General features: G+C 38.0%; 1 protein-coding gene across 1 annotated transcript in view; it reads right to left on the bottom strand.

The window, feature by feature from the left end:
• The window catches only part of stk11ip (serine/threonine kinase 11 interacting protein), an 80,339-nt gene that overhangs the window by 25,861 nt on the left and 38,617 nt on the right, over positions 1-15,861 (bottom strand). Inside the window, 2 exon segments of the mRNA XM_055163365.1 lie at positions 4,203-4,384; positions 10,549-10,646. Of these exon segments, the coding sequence (XP_055019340.1) occupies positions 4,203-4,384; positions 10,549-10,646 (280 nt within the window).

The following is a 15,861-nucleotide window of genomic DNA, read 5'->3' as shown; positions in this document are numbered from 1 at the left end:
TAACCTGACTCATGTGGCCTGGAGGAGTGCTTTCTCACTAGTTTCTGCAGAAATGTTGTTCCCTTGGCTATATAGAAAGTTATGTGCTGAACCTTTAATAGATCAGTACAATCTTTTAACAAAAATGTATTGAAGATTGAAGATGCAGAAGTCACAGTATCTAATTTCTGAGCTAGTATGCAGTGGACCAAAGTTATTCCTTATACATTCAGAGTATTTTAATTTTTCACCGTGGTGAGTTTATAAGCACTTTGCACAACTCTGACCGCAGACTGGAGTTTTACCATCAGGATAAGGCTAACAAGAACTAGCATGATAGTCCAATGAGGTTCATTTGGTATTCTGATAATTTATATTATTGGCTTCTTTTTTCAGACCAAGAATTTGTTTTCATACCTGATAGTTTGGACTGCTCACTAGTGGTCTTCTTCAGAGTGGTCACGTGATGTTGCTGTGATGTGTCCGGTCAGTTAATTTATACAGGTTTTGCATTTCTGCGTTTCGATTGCCTCTTTAATCCAGAGACGATGTTTGTTGTCCTCTGTCCCAATGATGTTTGCTCCGTTCCAGTCCATAATATGGTTTTCCCTTTTACAGTGGTCAGAAGGTAGGAAGACAGCGCAAAAACCTGTATAAATCAGCTGACCAGACACATCACAGCAACATTATATGTTATATATCTCTGAGCAAAACTCTCAGGTATGAAAACTCTTAGTCTGAAAAAATTACCTAATAACTAAATAGGGATGTGACAATAACTGAAATATCGGGATATCATATAATCAATAATCTCGCAATAATATCGTGGACCATCACAATACATTGAATTATATGTCTCTTTGCTTAAATTAAGAGTTATGGTGCAGCAATAACTAAAAAAAAGAGGGAACTACATAGACCATGATCCTTTGCTCCATTTCAGTGTAGACTACAAAAAAAAACGTTCTAAGCACTTTTAAGTCTTCTTTGGATTAAGTCATGTCAAGGAATTTTAAGAGGAAAATGTAACATATTAACAGTTTTGTTAGACTCTACAAAATGTCGCAATAAATATACCGTGAGATGTATATCAAGAAAATATCGTACCGAGGGATTTGGATATTGTTACATCCCAAATTGTGAGCCTCTGCACCATGTCGTGAGCTTTCCCATGATATTGCAATAAATATCGAATTGTGAGACTTGGATATCGTTACACCCCTACTAATAACACAATAACTCTGCAAGCTAATGTGCACTTCCTGATCATCTGACAATAAAACATTTTCTACAGTACGGTATATGGGGCAAGACACATTTTGCACAGATACATGGGAACAATCAGGTACAGGGCCTTTAAAGCCATAGAAAAACCCATAGGAAATGCCGGCGCAGTGTATTTTCCATGTATCCCGTGATCCCTCCTTATGACAAAACCAATTCCATGACTTCTCCAATTACATTAGTACAACTATAGCCACAGTGTTTTCCACTATACGAGCCCTCTATGCATTTCCCCATAGTGTACCTTCAGGGGGGCTGTTGGATATTGTTGAATTCATTTTCCATATTGTGTCCAGACATTCCAGAGGTGCACGGGAGCCCCTAGTCTAATAAAACCTTTTCCTCCGCTTTGCCTCACGCTTATGAACACACGCAGTAGTAGTAGCAGCAGTAGTCGTAGCAGATGTAGTAGCTGGGTCTATAGGAAGTACACGCTGTTCCTATGCAGGCCTACGGGGCTCAGAATCACTCTATAACTTTAATGGGGGTAAATTAGTGAGGAGATTATTGAGCGGAGTCTTCCCTTTGAAAGCCTGGAGCGGTGAGACAGAGGCAGCACAACAGCTAAAAGGTTTGAGTTTTATAGAATTTCCATTTGCAAATACAAACCTAAAACCCAATTGCAAAAGAAAAGGTCTATTTTTCATTTTGTAGAAGTTATATGCAGATTGGACACATGTGACAGATATGACATTCGAAATATACGTGGAGTTTTGTTTCGATACATGTTTGAGTAATTATTGAGTATTATTAGTCTGTCTACATCTCCAAAGCTCAAAATACTCTTTTCTACCTTGTGATGTCATGCAGTGGTCATTTTTTTTTTAAGTTAACAGCTACCTTTTATCTTTAGTTCAATGGAGATCGTCAATTCCAGGGCTTAGATTATCGAAATGACTCAAGCAAAGGTGAATGGAGTTTAAAAGCGCAGTGGAGCACCTCCTGTATTAACACATGACATCGCAAGCTAGAACAGAGTGTTTTCCGTGAGAGAAAAAATGCAGGGTTTTTGTGTTAAACATGTGTGAGTGAAACAAAACACAACTTGAAGTATGTTTGTGATGAGGAAACAACATTACAACATATAAAAGTGTAATAGAGGCCCATTAACAAGGGCCAAAATGTGTCTAAATTGTTATGATTAGACTAATAAAAAATAAATTACAACATTTTTTATCTTGTTAAGCTGCCAGAAAAATCCCTGCCTCATGTGTAAACTGTCTCTGCAATTTGGATGGCATTTTCTATATTGATGATATAGGTCAGGGTGTTCAGCTACTTCCTACAGTGTTGTACTTTTTTTCTCTGCCACTTAACTGATGTAAAACTATGATAAATATTCACCACAGGTACTATGTTACTATCCCACCAAACCAACTCAGAATAAGAAAAACATGCACTTTAAGATGTAAAACATCAGTCTATATGGCCATTCATCTTGTAAGAGGGTCAACGTTTGTGCTTATATAGCATATAAGTATTTTGGTGACTTCTGGTGGTAAAAGCGTGCACTGCGTTTCTATACATCTCAACTGCTGCTTTCAGACATTCAAACAGAATTGTACTATAGTCTAGGGCAGGGATCTCCAACCTTTTGTATCCAGTGAGGTACCTTTAGAAAACGAAAATGTTAGAAAGCTACGCATTTTTAGCAATTGCAAGAAATTGAGTTGATATATGAGGGTAAGCCTTATATCTTGTACAGTTAGATGCTTTTAAAACATAAAACCATTATCCTTTTATTAGTGCACAAAGTTCAAAATAACACATTTACAGTGGTTACAATTCCAAATTAATCAAATTTGAGTTATTCAATATAATACGTAATTCAGAAATCCTTTTGCAAGCTACTTATAATGGGATGGAGATCTACTGGTAGTTCCTGAGCTATAGGTTGGAGACCCCAGCTCTAGGGTGGTAACTTTTCTGGTGGACCATCTACCATCTGCTTGTGTCTCTGGAATGCTCCACAATATGGCATTAAACTTATCTATTTTGTGTTTATTCAACTATCTCTGTGGACAATGTTTGAGGTTTTCATTGAGTCATGCTGTGGAACATTACAGGAAAAGCATGTTCATGAAGTGACAGACCCTCCACCAGAAAAGTTACATGCATTTTCAAAGGAACTGTACGCAAGATTTTGATAAAACAATTTCATGAACGTTACTTATGTGTGTCTCCCCAGATGAGTTAAACATGTTCAACTCAAATATAGTTTTTAAATATTGTACATGAGTGTTGTTTGTTATAATTTTGGTGTTTTCGGGTTTTCGGGATAATTATCCAATTAGAAAGCAGCATGAGCCTCACATGAGTCTCTCATTTGGGTTGCCAGTTTCAATGCTGAAATCCAGTTGGTTTAAACCTAAAGGGATTCTCTCTGATCTGAATCGTCTCTATGTAGTCTGGCAACAAAGGTTCTGTTATGATTGTAGTACGTTTTGTTGTACTACGTAACTTAACTTTTTGGTTGGGAGTCCGTCACCCGCTTGTTTCTATGGAGATGTCATTGCTCTGCCTTGAATGTCCCACAGTGTGACATTAAACAGCTCTACTTTACATTTATTCAATTACAAGTGGTTTTATAGCTCAAAAAATACCTAGACAAACAGGCATTCGGACATAAGCGTGGTCGCCTCTCCACAGATCTGACCATACTGTGAAACATTCCAGACAAAGAAATAACATCGCTGCGGATAAAAGCATTTGACGAACTTTCCACCAGGAAAAGTTACACAATGCACCTTTGAATCAGTATGAGTGCAGGCGTACCGTTCCTTTAATGACAACATGATTTAGCAGACTAATTCTCTACAGAACATTTTTGACAGGGCAGCCACAGACTTGCTAACAAATGGAAACCCAAACTCTAATTCAATTTCCTGTAATCCATTCCATACTTTTCCATACCAGCCTTCTTCCAGCACTTGTGTTACCTGTGAGGAGTCCAAAGAACTTCTTGCATCGCGCGCTGTCCCTCACCAGCAGAGTGTAGGCTGCCGCCCCCTCCCCGAACTCCATGTGCATGCACTGAGAGCCCAGCCCCACCTCCAGGTAACTCAGCTCCAGGATGAGCTGACTGTCCCGCTTCACCAGCCAGTCCGACAGCTGGCCCCTGCTGGAAAAACGGAAACAACAACAAAAACAAAATCAGTGGCTATAGTATGTTTACAGGCGCATCAAAAATCTGCAATCTGATTTCTGGAGTGATTAGAAATGTTATGGAAACAATTCAGATTTTTGGACAGATAATGGAATTATGGTAGTGAGAGAGGGTTACAATCATGGAATGTGGTAAATTGGTGATCCAAACAATCTATTTCAAAAAATGAAATACATTTGACCAACTGCATGTGATGTTTATAGTTTGTTTTACCCATACTGTTGATGTATTTCAACAGGATAATTAAAAAAAAAAACATGTTTTTAGAGGAACAGGGAGTATTACATGCGAATATTACAATGAAATTGCAAGAAAACAACCAACCGAGTCATTTTTAACCCACTTATGCATCTAAGGGTTAATGTGGGTAGGTCTTACAGCTTTGTAACTAGCACCATTTGATTCCCTAACCCTGAAAATGTGGGTTTAGTAGTTAAAAATCAACATTTCAACTTATTCAGAGGCCGAGATATTTCAAAAAGAGTTTTTTGGCAGCCTTTTTTTATTTTATTTAATATGGCTGCCATACAGACATGTGGGCAAATGCAAACATTGATTTTCTGACTCCAGATATTATAACTTTTCCAAAAAATATATAGCTTAGCAAATCCCCCAAAAATTCCCACAAAAGTATATAAGGAACCTGACTATACATTGAAACTACTCTGGAGCTAACATATTGCAACAGTAGTTTCATTGTATTTAGCTCCTCCCTTTAGGCAGATGTGCAGTGTACACCAGCATCTGACCAGAACTGAAGAATCAGCTTGGATGAGCTGCAAAATGTCTTCAATCATAAACTTTTGTCCAGTTGACAGAAATGAATTTCTCCTTGCTATCACTTTTTTCACTATTTAACTGTATGGTGCTTTAATATGATTATGCACTGCGCCTATAGTTTTTTGGCAATTCAAGTGCAAACTGGGTAAATCTGCGGCTTTTTGGTCAAAAACATAAATGTAAGTGTGTGCTGCCTGCAATTTCAAGTAGCTGTTGACATCACTCAACACTCCCCTTATTCCAGCCAGGTGTTTGCAGCAGGGGTGGAGTTTGAAGTGTGTTAAACCAATCACAATGTTGCAAAGGAAAAATTCAATTTCACACTGTTCCTTAAACCCACTGACCCCATCCCAAAAGAGTTATTTTAAAACTCATTGTACTTCTGTCTTCTCAAATACAATTACTCCAAAAATCTGCTGATTCACCGACAGTGACTGTTCCGTAAACACACCCAAAACCAGTTCTAAATACTGGGTTATCTGATTATCCCAGTTATCTGATTTTCGTCTCGTTCCCAATTGTAATGTACCCGCTTTACTTTTGTGGAAATCAAAACCAGATATGGAATCAGATCATGGGTATTTATTGCACAATTTGAGAGCGAGTGAAGGCGAGTGAGTGAGATTCAATGGTTTGTTGAAAATGTCGTTCCCAGAAGTGAGTTTCATTTGGTTGAGTAACTTGTCCATGAAATTATACTCAAGTAGTTTTCAGACACCATAAATTTTGCACTTACTTTATGTGGACAATATGAAATGATTTGAACATTTGTGTTTCTCGCTCTGCTCCTTCAAATATGAGTTATCAAATTTTTCTGTCTATCCTTTAAAAATACCAGATTTTGTGCATTATTTTAGTTTTTTTTTTTTCAAATGACATTGATTTAAATTTGAAATCCGATGTCACCAAGTCCTGAAAGTTACAATTACTTTTACTTGGGTGATACCTTTTTAACCCTTACTTGAGTCATTTCCTAGACCACTACTTTATATATTTTTTTATTTCAAACAGGATTTAAAAAAATGCACTGGGCAACTTTTTTGGTGGAGGGTCCACTACCTATTTGTCTCCATGAAGATGTTTTTGCTTTCCCTGGTATGACTTAAAACATTCCCATCTAGAATTTATTCATTATGGGTGTTTTTATTGCTCAAAAATACAATCATTCAAGGTATAGACACAACAATAACATTTCCATGGAGACAAGCAGGTAGCGGACCCTCAGTGCACCTTTGAGTTACTTTACTGATTCTAGAGTAAATTTTTTGGCTACTTTAGTGGAGGTCTTGTTTGCAGAGGGCTTGTTTGGAGAGTAGAAGAGGAGAGGAGGAGAGGAGCGAGCAGAAGTTGGGGGAAACATGTGGGTTGGACACTTTGAGGTCAATGTGTTCTCAAGATGTGACCCAGAAAGCTGCCCGTGTTATGTAATGCCACCCCGATCCTGCAGGGCGTGTGAGACATGGACTCTTGTATGGTGATTTTCAAATCCCAGCCAGCCACATATTACACCATGTTCTTCACACAATAGTGATGGTAAAATTAATGTTTTCTAGGAAACACGATGCAACACAATGTAACGCATCAGCTATTGGGAGCCATACTAAACCAATATCTTTTATGATAAGGCTGTAAATTCTAATTGAGATTTAATGTTTCATAAAATGTATTTATGAGAAACTTGTGCTCACTAAACTAGTCTTTTAACCTCACCAGACATTTTGTTTTATGACAAAGATCTGGGAATACCGATCTTTCTACATAATCCGCATGTTATATTGTCGAAGGAATCCTTTTATTGACATTAGTGATGTTACCTTCCAGAACTGCGGTTTGGTGAGAAAGGAAATTCTAAAGTACTAACACACTTGCTGTAAATATTCACCTTATTCGGCCCCGCCCTGTATCTAAATGCTCCTAATCTACGCTTTTTTTGTGGTGGCACTTCCAGTTAAACAGGAATCCCATTCATGTCAGTGGAGAATTTGGGAAAGTTTTGCATCTTAAATATGATATAAAGTCGGTTCGTTTGTGTAAAATGTTCAATATTCACGTGCACCAACAATAAAACACTACACTGATTCTCTGGGGAGCTTTAAAACAGCTTTATCGTCCGAAATGAACTTATTACTTTAAACAGAAAGTTACCCTTACTTAATATATTCAGTCAGAGTGCCTCGGGTTTGTACCTTGCCGACTTTTACATTTTCTGTTTAAGGACTACTGTTTTAACCCTCATAAAGCACCTGTACTGCTATTTCTTATTCTTTTAAGACCCAGTGAAGCCCTCTACCTCTTTTTCTTCATCTGAATTTATTTACTGTCAAGATTGGCAGCCCCATACAAACTAATACAACCTGAGTCATGATGGCAGCGCCCACAGCAACTTCTGGAATAAGGTGTATAGGCTGTGACCGAATGTCCACACTATTCCCTACTTGATCACGCTATTTTTAGGGGTGTCCGAATGTCCAGTTGGTGAAAAAGTAGTGCAGTCAAAATTTCCTACAATGCACCTTGAAAAGTAGTGAGCATTGGTGGTCACTAGAGCGATCAATATAGACCACGATGCACTGGGAGAGTCAAGAAAACAACAGTGTACAGCGACAGGTGTTTAACTGGACAGAACACGACTGAATGAAGCAGATACAAGCGCTGGTTTATGGCTCTGTAGACCCTGATTATGAATAAAAAACTCTAAAATAAACTGTTATGGTGTTAGCCGCTTTAGCTCCAGCTGTTAAAATAGCGATAATTTCCACATCTCAGACAAAAAGCAAATAATCCAGTCCGTTTACATGAAATCCAGCTTGACAAACTCTTGTATGATTATTAGTCCGTAAAGACTCATGTGTCAGTCGATCTGATTGTTATTTATGATAGAAATCAAGTTTTATCGCACTTTAGCAGACTTTTTTTCACCCAGGCACCAGAGTCACGTGACCTGAATGTAGTGAGCTGAGTGTCTGAAATGCTCTTTGAATAAGCACACTAAATATTACATGTAGTGAGTGAGGGGTTAGGGACTAGGATGGACAATTGGACACAGAAATAGTTTTCATTTATGCTAAAGAAGAAAATATAAATCGAAATAAAAGAGCCAGAATGAATTCAAAAGTTTACAAATACTGTTTATATTTCAACCTGGTACATCACTAGCTTTTATTTTACTTGAAACAATTTTATCTCAAATTTTAGATACCTGGCTAGCACTGTTGGCTTTAAGAGAGTGTATTTAACTTCAATGGGGTATTCACTGCTAACACGTAACATATTCAGATCACCATGTTACCTTTCATTGTCTTAAAAAGCTATATGTTTAATGTTTAATAAGTTCTGCTGCTCACCACGCTAAGTCACTCCACCTTCAAGGCAGTAACACCATCAGAGTGCACACACCTCTAATGAAACGACCGCACATCACATCAGGTTTATGAAGTTGTAGTGTATTGTTTTGTGTCACGCTTTTGTATATTTACGAGTGTGAGAGCATGAGTGATGCAGGCTTGTGGGCACAGCAGCTTTGCACAGGCTCGTACGGTCTATACAGAGGGTTCGAATAGGCCCGGGAGACATTGCTAGATCACTCAAACATGCACAGATGACATCTAAAACCTCTTCAGGCATGTTTTTAACGAGGGAACACTATGACATTGAAAGTCTTAAAAAGTTTGTATTTTGCATATTAACCCCTGTTTAACAAATGGCATATCACCAATTCAGATTTTGGGACAAGTACCAGAATTATGGTGAGTGAGTGAGTAAGTTTTCGCAAAATGGCAACAAAAATTTTTTATCTTAAAATATGAAATATGAAACCTTCTTGTTTCTATGGATATGCCATTGTTCTGCTTCAAATGTTCCACAGTATGACATTAAACAGCTCTATCTTACATTTATTCAATAGATGCATCGCGAATTTCGGACTTCCGGTCATTGTGCAGTGCATACTGGGAAGGATTTTCCGAAAAAGTGAGCATCAAACAGCCATGTTTGTTTTCCCAGTGCGATGCGTCTATTGACAAAGCCGATCTTTTCTAGTCTTTTGAACCATATTGCTTTTGTTTCTGATTCTGATATTGTTAGATTTTAGTTTTGGGATTCGGACATCATAACTGTGTGCTTGTTGGATATCCTAACAGCGGAAAACGGCTCGTTAAATGGGCTTCAGAAGTTTGCGACCTCCATAAATGCAAAAGGGAATCAGATCTGTGTGACTGCAAACCTCCATTCAAACTGTTTCCCTTCCCAACGGAATTGAAAAATAGTGAAAGGCGAACGTGATGGGCAGTATTGATCCACAGGAAGGACAAAAAAGGAAACCTCTGACTGCCTAAGAAATCATCCCGAGTTTGCAGTGAACATTTTGTATGTGGCGCGTCATCAAAGCAAAATCGTGTTTGTTAAGCAAGAGCTGCAGAAGACAAACAGGCTGAGCTTGCACATTCTTGTTCTTGTGGCTTTACAGCAACATCACGTCTTGGTCGCTTTGTAGTGGAAGGTGTTTCTTAGTGAACGGTTGGTGCCTTTCGCTTTGGCGTTGACTTTTTAAATTCGTAACCATGGTGGAGCGGGGGATTGCCTTCGCCTTTCACTATTTTTCAATTCCGTTGGGAAGGGAAACAGTTTGAACGGAGGTTTACAGTCGCACAGATTTGATTCCCTTTTGCAGTTATGAACTTCCCAAACAAATTTCTCGAGCCGTTTTCCACTGTTAGAACATCCAACAACCAAACAATTACGACATCCGAATCCCAAAACTAAAATATGAAAATATCAGAACCAGAAACAAAAGCGATATGGTTCAAAAGACTAGAAAAGACAGGCTTTGTCAATAGACGCATCTCATTGGGAAAACAAACATGGCGGTTTGATGCTCACTTTTTTGGAAAATCCTTCCTAGTATGCAATGCACAGTGACCGGAAGTCCGAAATTCATGATACATGTATTACAGGTGGTTTTATAGCTCAAAAATACCTAGAAAAACAGGCATAGTGACTGCGTGCGGGCTTGCCTCTCCAAAAATCTGACCTGTAACTTGGTTTGGTTCGGTCTCCGTGCAGATAGAAAGGTTTAATAGCATACTGTAAAACATTCCAGACAAAGTAATCACATCTCCATGGAGAATAGCGTACACAATGCAACCTTACCATGATGTAAGAAATTGTGAATAAATTACTTCGAGACATGTTTATTTGATGTGCTGTAAATAGACGCACCAAAATATTCCCACTGAGGATCCCAAAGTACAAACCCATTCCTGGGGACAATATCATGTATAAACGTGCCTCTTCCTGCCCTACTTTGTCTCATTGTGTCACTTCCACTGCATTGTGCTTACTGTATATCCGACGTGATTTCCAAGAAGTAGATCCTCAGGTTGGACACCACCAGCAGTGACGGCACCTCCCCAGGCTCTCCGAATTTGACAGCTGACATCTTTGGAGAACAAGAAAACAAGAAAAACAGCAGACGTTTAAAGTGTGTATGACAGGTTTTCATGTTTTTACAATTTCTGACGTGGTGGAAGAGTCGTCAATATTTTTCATCGTTTTACGTCAGTTAAGTGGCAGTTTGTAGGAAAAAAGTTGAGAGGAAAAATATAAAAATAAAGGAAGTAGTGTTGAGTTTTAAAACACAATTCTTCTACATATGTCATCAACACAAAAAATTCAGTGCAAAGACAATTTATACAAGGAAGACCATTTTGGCAGTTTAATTTCTTTATTTCATTCAACAAAATAACATAACTTGTACAATTTAGACAAGTTCTAGGCCTTGTTTACATAAAAGTTAACTCTACCTATGTCATATCTACTGTTTATAAATTATAACGTTACCAAAATTATTTTAAAACATAAAAAAGTCAAATCTTATATCATTGTGTTAAAGGTCCTGTATTGCACAACTGACCTCCTCAAAAAGATACCTGAAGTAACCCTTTATTATCAGTCTGTCTACATTTCCAAAGCTCAAAATGCTCTGTTCCACCATGTGATGTCATGAAGTGGTAGTTTTTAAGTTAATAGCTTCTTTTTACCTTTAGTTCAGGAGAGATTGAAAATACCAGGGCTGAAATTATACAAATGATTCTTGTGAAGTTGTATGGAGTTTAAAAACACAGTGGAGCACTTCCTGTGTTACCACATGACATCACAAGGTGGAACAGAGTGTTTTCAGTTTGAGAGAAGCCTAAATCTGCAGGGTTTGTGTGTTAAACATGTGTGAATGAAACAAAACAACCCCAGATTTGTTTGTGATGACGAAAAACATTATAACAGAGAAAATAGAAGTAATATGGGCCCTTTAACTCGGTTTTAGTGCCATATGTACTTCTAAGAACAAATATTTTGCATTCTTGTATTGTTATTGGCTTTTAAACATGCTCTTGGGTCCCTTTCCTTTGTCATTTCATGTTTTAGAACCTATAATAATAGCTACAGTATCTTCTGACAATAGACGCTTTGTTTCTATCTTATACAGGGAACTGGGGTTAGGCCGCCGTCTACAGGCAGCAGAGGGAATTACCAGTGGAAAAAAAACAACAACTAAGGTTAGCAACATTTTCCGACATGCAAACAGAAGCACGCAGCTGTAATGAACCCAGCTTAGATTCTATTGTATTTGCTTGGAACAAGAAATTCAGAAATTCTTAGAACAAGTCTAAGCGATGATTTATGGATTTAAAATAACGCACAAGGGACCTCAGGACTTTTACCTATGACGTAACAACCCTGGCAAATTATTCGAGTGCTCAGAGGGAACAAACTCGCTAAACGGGATCCATCAAACCAACACGAATGAACCTAAATATAACTCCAGGTATGTTTTTGATGAGGGAGTGATGTTATGACATGGCAAAACGTTCAAAAAAAGTCAATTTTGCATAATAAGATGACATAACAAGCAACAGGCGGAGGTTTTGAATAGCTATTTCAACATTTGGACTTGTTCTCTGGAGGTCTTGGAGAGCTGCGGAGTGGGATACATAAACAAAGCGGGTAGTCGTGAATGAACTGGACAGAAGGCAGGAACACACACATGGAGGTGGAAAAGAATGAGAGTGAATGGGATGTTACAACAGAGCAGGTTTATCACTGCGGTCTTAAAGCTGTCAGCGCAGTTCCTCTGGTTAGAATATATATGTATATAGGTACTGACAAGGATCGCTATTAACGTTTTGTCATAGTTTTGTCTGGAATGTTTCACAGTATGGCATTAAACCTTTCTATCTTCATGGAGACCAAACCAGACCAAGTTACAGGTCAGATCTGTGGAGAGGCGACCCCGCTCACAGTCAGAATGCCTGTTTTTATACATAATTTTGAGCTATAAAATCACTTGCAATTGAATTAATGTAAGGTAGAGCTGTTTAATGTCACACTGTGGAACATTCCAGGCAGAGCAATGATGTATCCATAGAAACAAGCAGGTGATGGACCCTCACCTGAAAAGTTACACAGTGCACCTTTAAAGAAAAAATTTTGGTATCTGTACTTTACTTAAGTAGATTTGAAAGTGGATACTTTTTACTTTTACTTCACTGCATTTGAAGTAAAAGTATTTGTACTTTCTACTCCATGATATTTTTAAACAGGACTGAAAAGTACAAGTATTTTTTATTATTGTCTGAGAGCAAAATATAGAAATGTAACAAAATTCAGAACAAATCTTTCTCAAAACCACTACATTCAGAGCCTTGTAAGATCTCAAAATCTGCGCAAAATACTTATACTTTTTACTCTTTAGGTACAAATTGAAACAAGTACTTAAATACATTTACTTAGGCAGGGTATTTTCATGGACGAATAAAAACAAGATCCAAATTCCTGAGAAAAAAATAAATAAATCAAATGTATAGCTCTATAGCACACCATATGAAAACTCAAAATGCAAGTTACAAATGAAGTAGGGCAAAGCAATACAATTAAAGGTGCACTGTGTAACTTTTCTGGTATGAGGGTCCAACGTTTGCTTGTCTCCATGGTGATGTGATTGTTTTGCCTGGAATTTTCCACAGTATGGTATTAAAAGATGTTTTTATCTATGAAAAATACCATGAAAAAACAGCATTCTTACAATACACTGAGACTTGTTTCTTGGCCTAGTTCATTTTTTGCTTATCTTCGTGGAGACAGGTAGTTTAATGCTTCACTGTGGAACATTCCAAAGCAATAACAGCCTTGTGGAGATGAGCAGCTGGCGGACCCTGTGTGAAAAAAGTTATGCAGTGCATCTTTCACACAAGAGACCTCCATGACTTTTACCTAAGATGTAACAATCCTGGCAAATTTAAAGTCACATGTTATTTGAATGCTCACAGGGAACAAACTTACTAAACAGAATCCACCAAACTAGCGCGAATGAACCTAAATATAACTCCAGGTATGTTTGATGAGATTAATGCTTCACTATGGAACATTCTGGACCCTCCATGAGATAAGTTACACGGTACAGCTTTAATGAAATTTTAATCGAATCAAGATCCAGTAGTTTCAAATGGTCAGAGACGAGCTTTGGTCTTGTTAGCGGAGAAGCCTACAGCCAAAAGCATGTGTGGTTTGGAGCAGACGGACGATTTTTTACCCCCATAAACAGAACTAGTCCATTTTATACAGTTTACAGAGGTCCAAACTTATTCCTGAATTTCCCTAACACCGTAATTATTCACTGCAATGAGTTTACAAGCTTCACGATGATACTAACAACTAGCATGTTAACAGCGCACTATAATTAGATGCAGACGGTGGTCGTGCTTTGACCCCAAGAGCCGCATTCGCAATACCTGCAGGACAAGAGAATTTTTGTTTTCTTACATAGGAAAATTTGGTTTGACCAGAAAATTAAGGTGGAATTCTGAAACCTGGCTTCCTAAATATGAGAAATTTGGATCCATTTTACACTTTAAAGTAAAAGTATAAACCTCCACCTTGTGATGTCATGTGGTAAAACAGGTAAAAGGTAGCTGTCAACTTGAAAACTCTCGCGTCGTGACATCACAAGGTGGAGTGTTTTGAGGTTTGGAGATGTAGACAGACTAATGATAAAGGGTTACTCAAATGTGTGAAAGAAACAAAACACAACTCCAGGTCTGTTTTTGAGGAGGTAACAACATTATAACGTGACTAAAAGCTCACAAGAGTTAATTTTGTTTACCGTATTTTTTGGATTATAAGTCGCACTTTTTTTCATGGTTTGGGTGTTTCCTGCGACTTATACTCCGGTGTGACTTATATATTAAAAATTTCACACTGACAGCTGCGAGAGGGCGCTCTAGGATGTTGTGTCAGTATCTAGTACTCCTAAACTCCTACACTTGTGATTGACTGGCGGAAAGCGGGGATGGAGAGTACAGCTACAGGGCAACCGGGCGGGTACGCCATGTAACTTTCCTGGAAGTCACTGGATGAATCGACAAAGCCTGAACTTCAATGACAATCGAAACCATCCTGTCGGGATTCAGTAAGGCCGGAATAATTCTAACTGGAACTGATGCTGAGTCTGATGACAGCTACGCAGAAGAGAAAGCGGTGCTCCGTTTACCTCATGGATCTATGGTTTATCTCTGGAGGCCGCGCAGAAGTGACGTCAAGGATGAAGAATTCAATGGATTTAGTGATTTGGAGTGAGATCGTGAGTTTGATGAACTTATGTTCTGTTGTTTATGCTATAACTATCTGAATAACTGTTACATTAACATATTAACACCTCACTCAGTCTGTTGTTCTCTGTTCTATTGTTATTACTGTAACTTGCCTTTCGAGATGAAATGTCAGTCCCTGGTCTCTGATTTTACAAAATAAATTTCCCCAAAAAGTGTGACTTATAGTCCGGTGCGACGTATATATGTTTTTGTCTTCTTCACTGCGCATTTTCTTGGCTGGTGCGATTTATACTCCGGAGCGACTTAATCCGGAAAATGCTGTGATATAGGACCTTTAAAATAAATGTAAAATGGCAAATTACTCAAATTAAGACTTTTTTTATTAGATTTTTCTCAGAATACATTTTCAAAACTAAAAAATCCAAGTTACTATATTACAAGCCAAGCAAATTATCTTGGCAAAGGAAAATCTGCAGCGTTTTTTCATCGCTCCGTGTCCCCGAAGGCGCTGGAAACTATTTGGCCTGAGTGCGTGAAAGTGAGTTATGGTTCAGCTTGAAAACGTCTGCTCCGCTCACACACAGTCACCGAAAATAACACCAACTGCAGTAAAAATACACTGAATCATTATAAAAAGTACACCCAGCTATTATTTTATTTAGTAACGTTCCGATGCTAGTCATGCTCACGGGCCCCAGACGCAAACAGAGCATTCGAGTGTGTGTGACAGATTTTGGTGATTCTTTGTTTTTTTTCTGCATAATTTGGTGGTGTTGTAAATATAAATTATAGTTTTACACCAATCGAGAAGCAATTTGTGAAGAAAAGTGGAAAAATATGCTGAAAATTACAGTTCTGTTTTAGAGAATCCCATAATGACGACATCACACTAGGGAGAATTCAATCCAAAATGTACGTACAATTTATTTTTTTTTAATTAACACATTTTTCTGATACTTTAAACATGATTTCAACAAAATAAATGTGTTTTCTTACATTTTTATTTGTGAAATAATAGTCTCTGTGCACATTAGAGGAGCTTTGGTGTAA

Source organism: Boleophthalmus pectinirostris, unplaced genomic scaffold, assembly GCF_026225935.1.
Source record: "Boleophthalmus pectinirostris isolate CB_2022bp ecotype Guang Dong unplaced genomic scaffold, ASM2622593v1 HiC_scaffold_11, whole genome shotgun sequence".
In the NCBI taxonomy this organism is placed as follows: domain Eukaryota; kingdom Metazoa; phylum Chordata; class Actinopteri; order Gobiiformes; family Gobiidae; genus Boleophthalmus; species Boleophthalmus pectinirostris.
The sequence above is the reverse complement of the archived record's forward strand: the minus strand, read 5'-3'. Positions and strand labels throughout refer to the sequence as shown.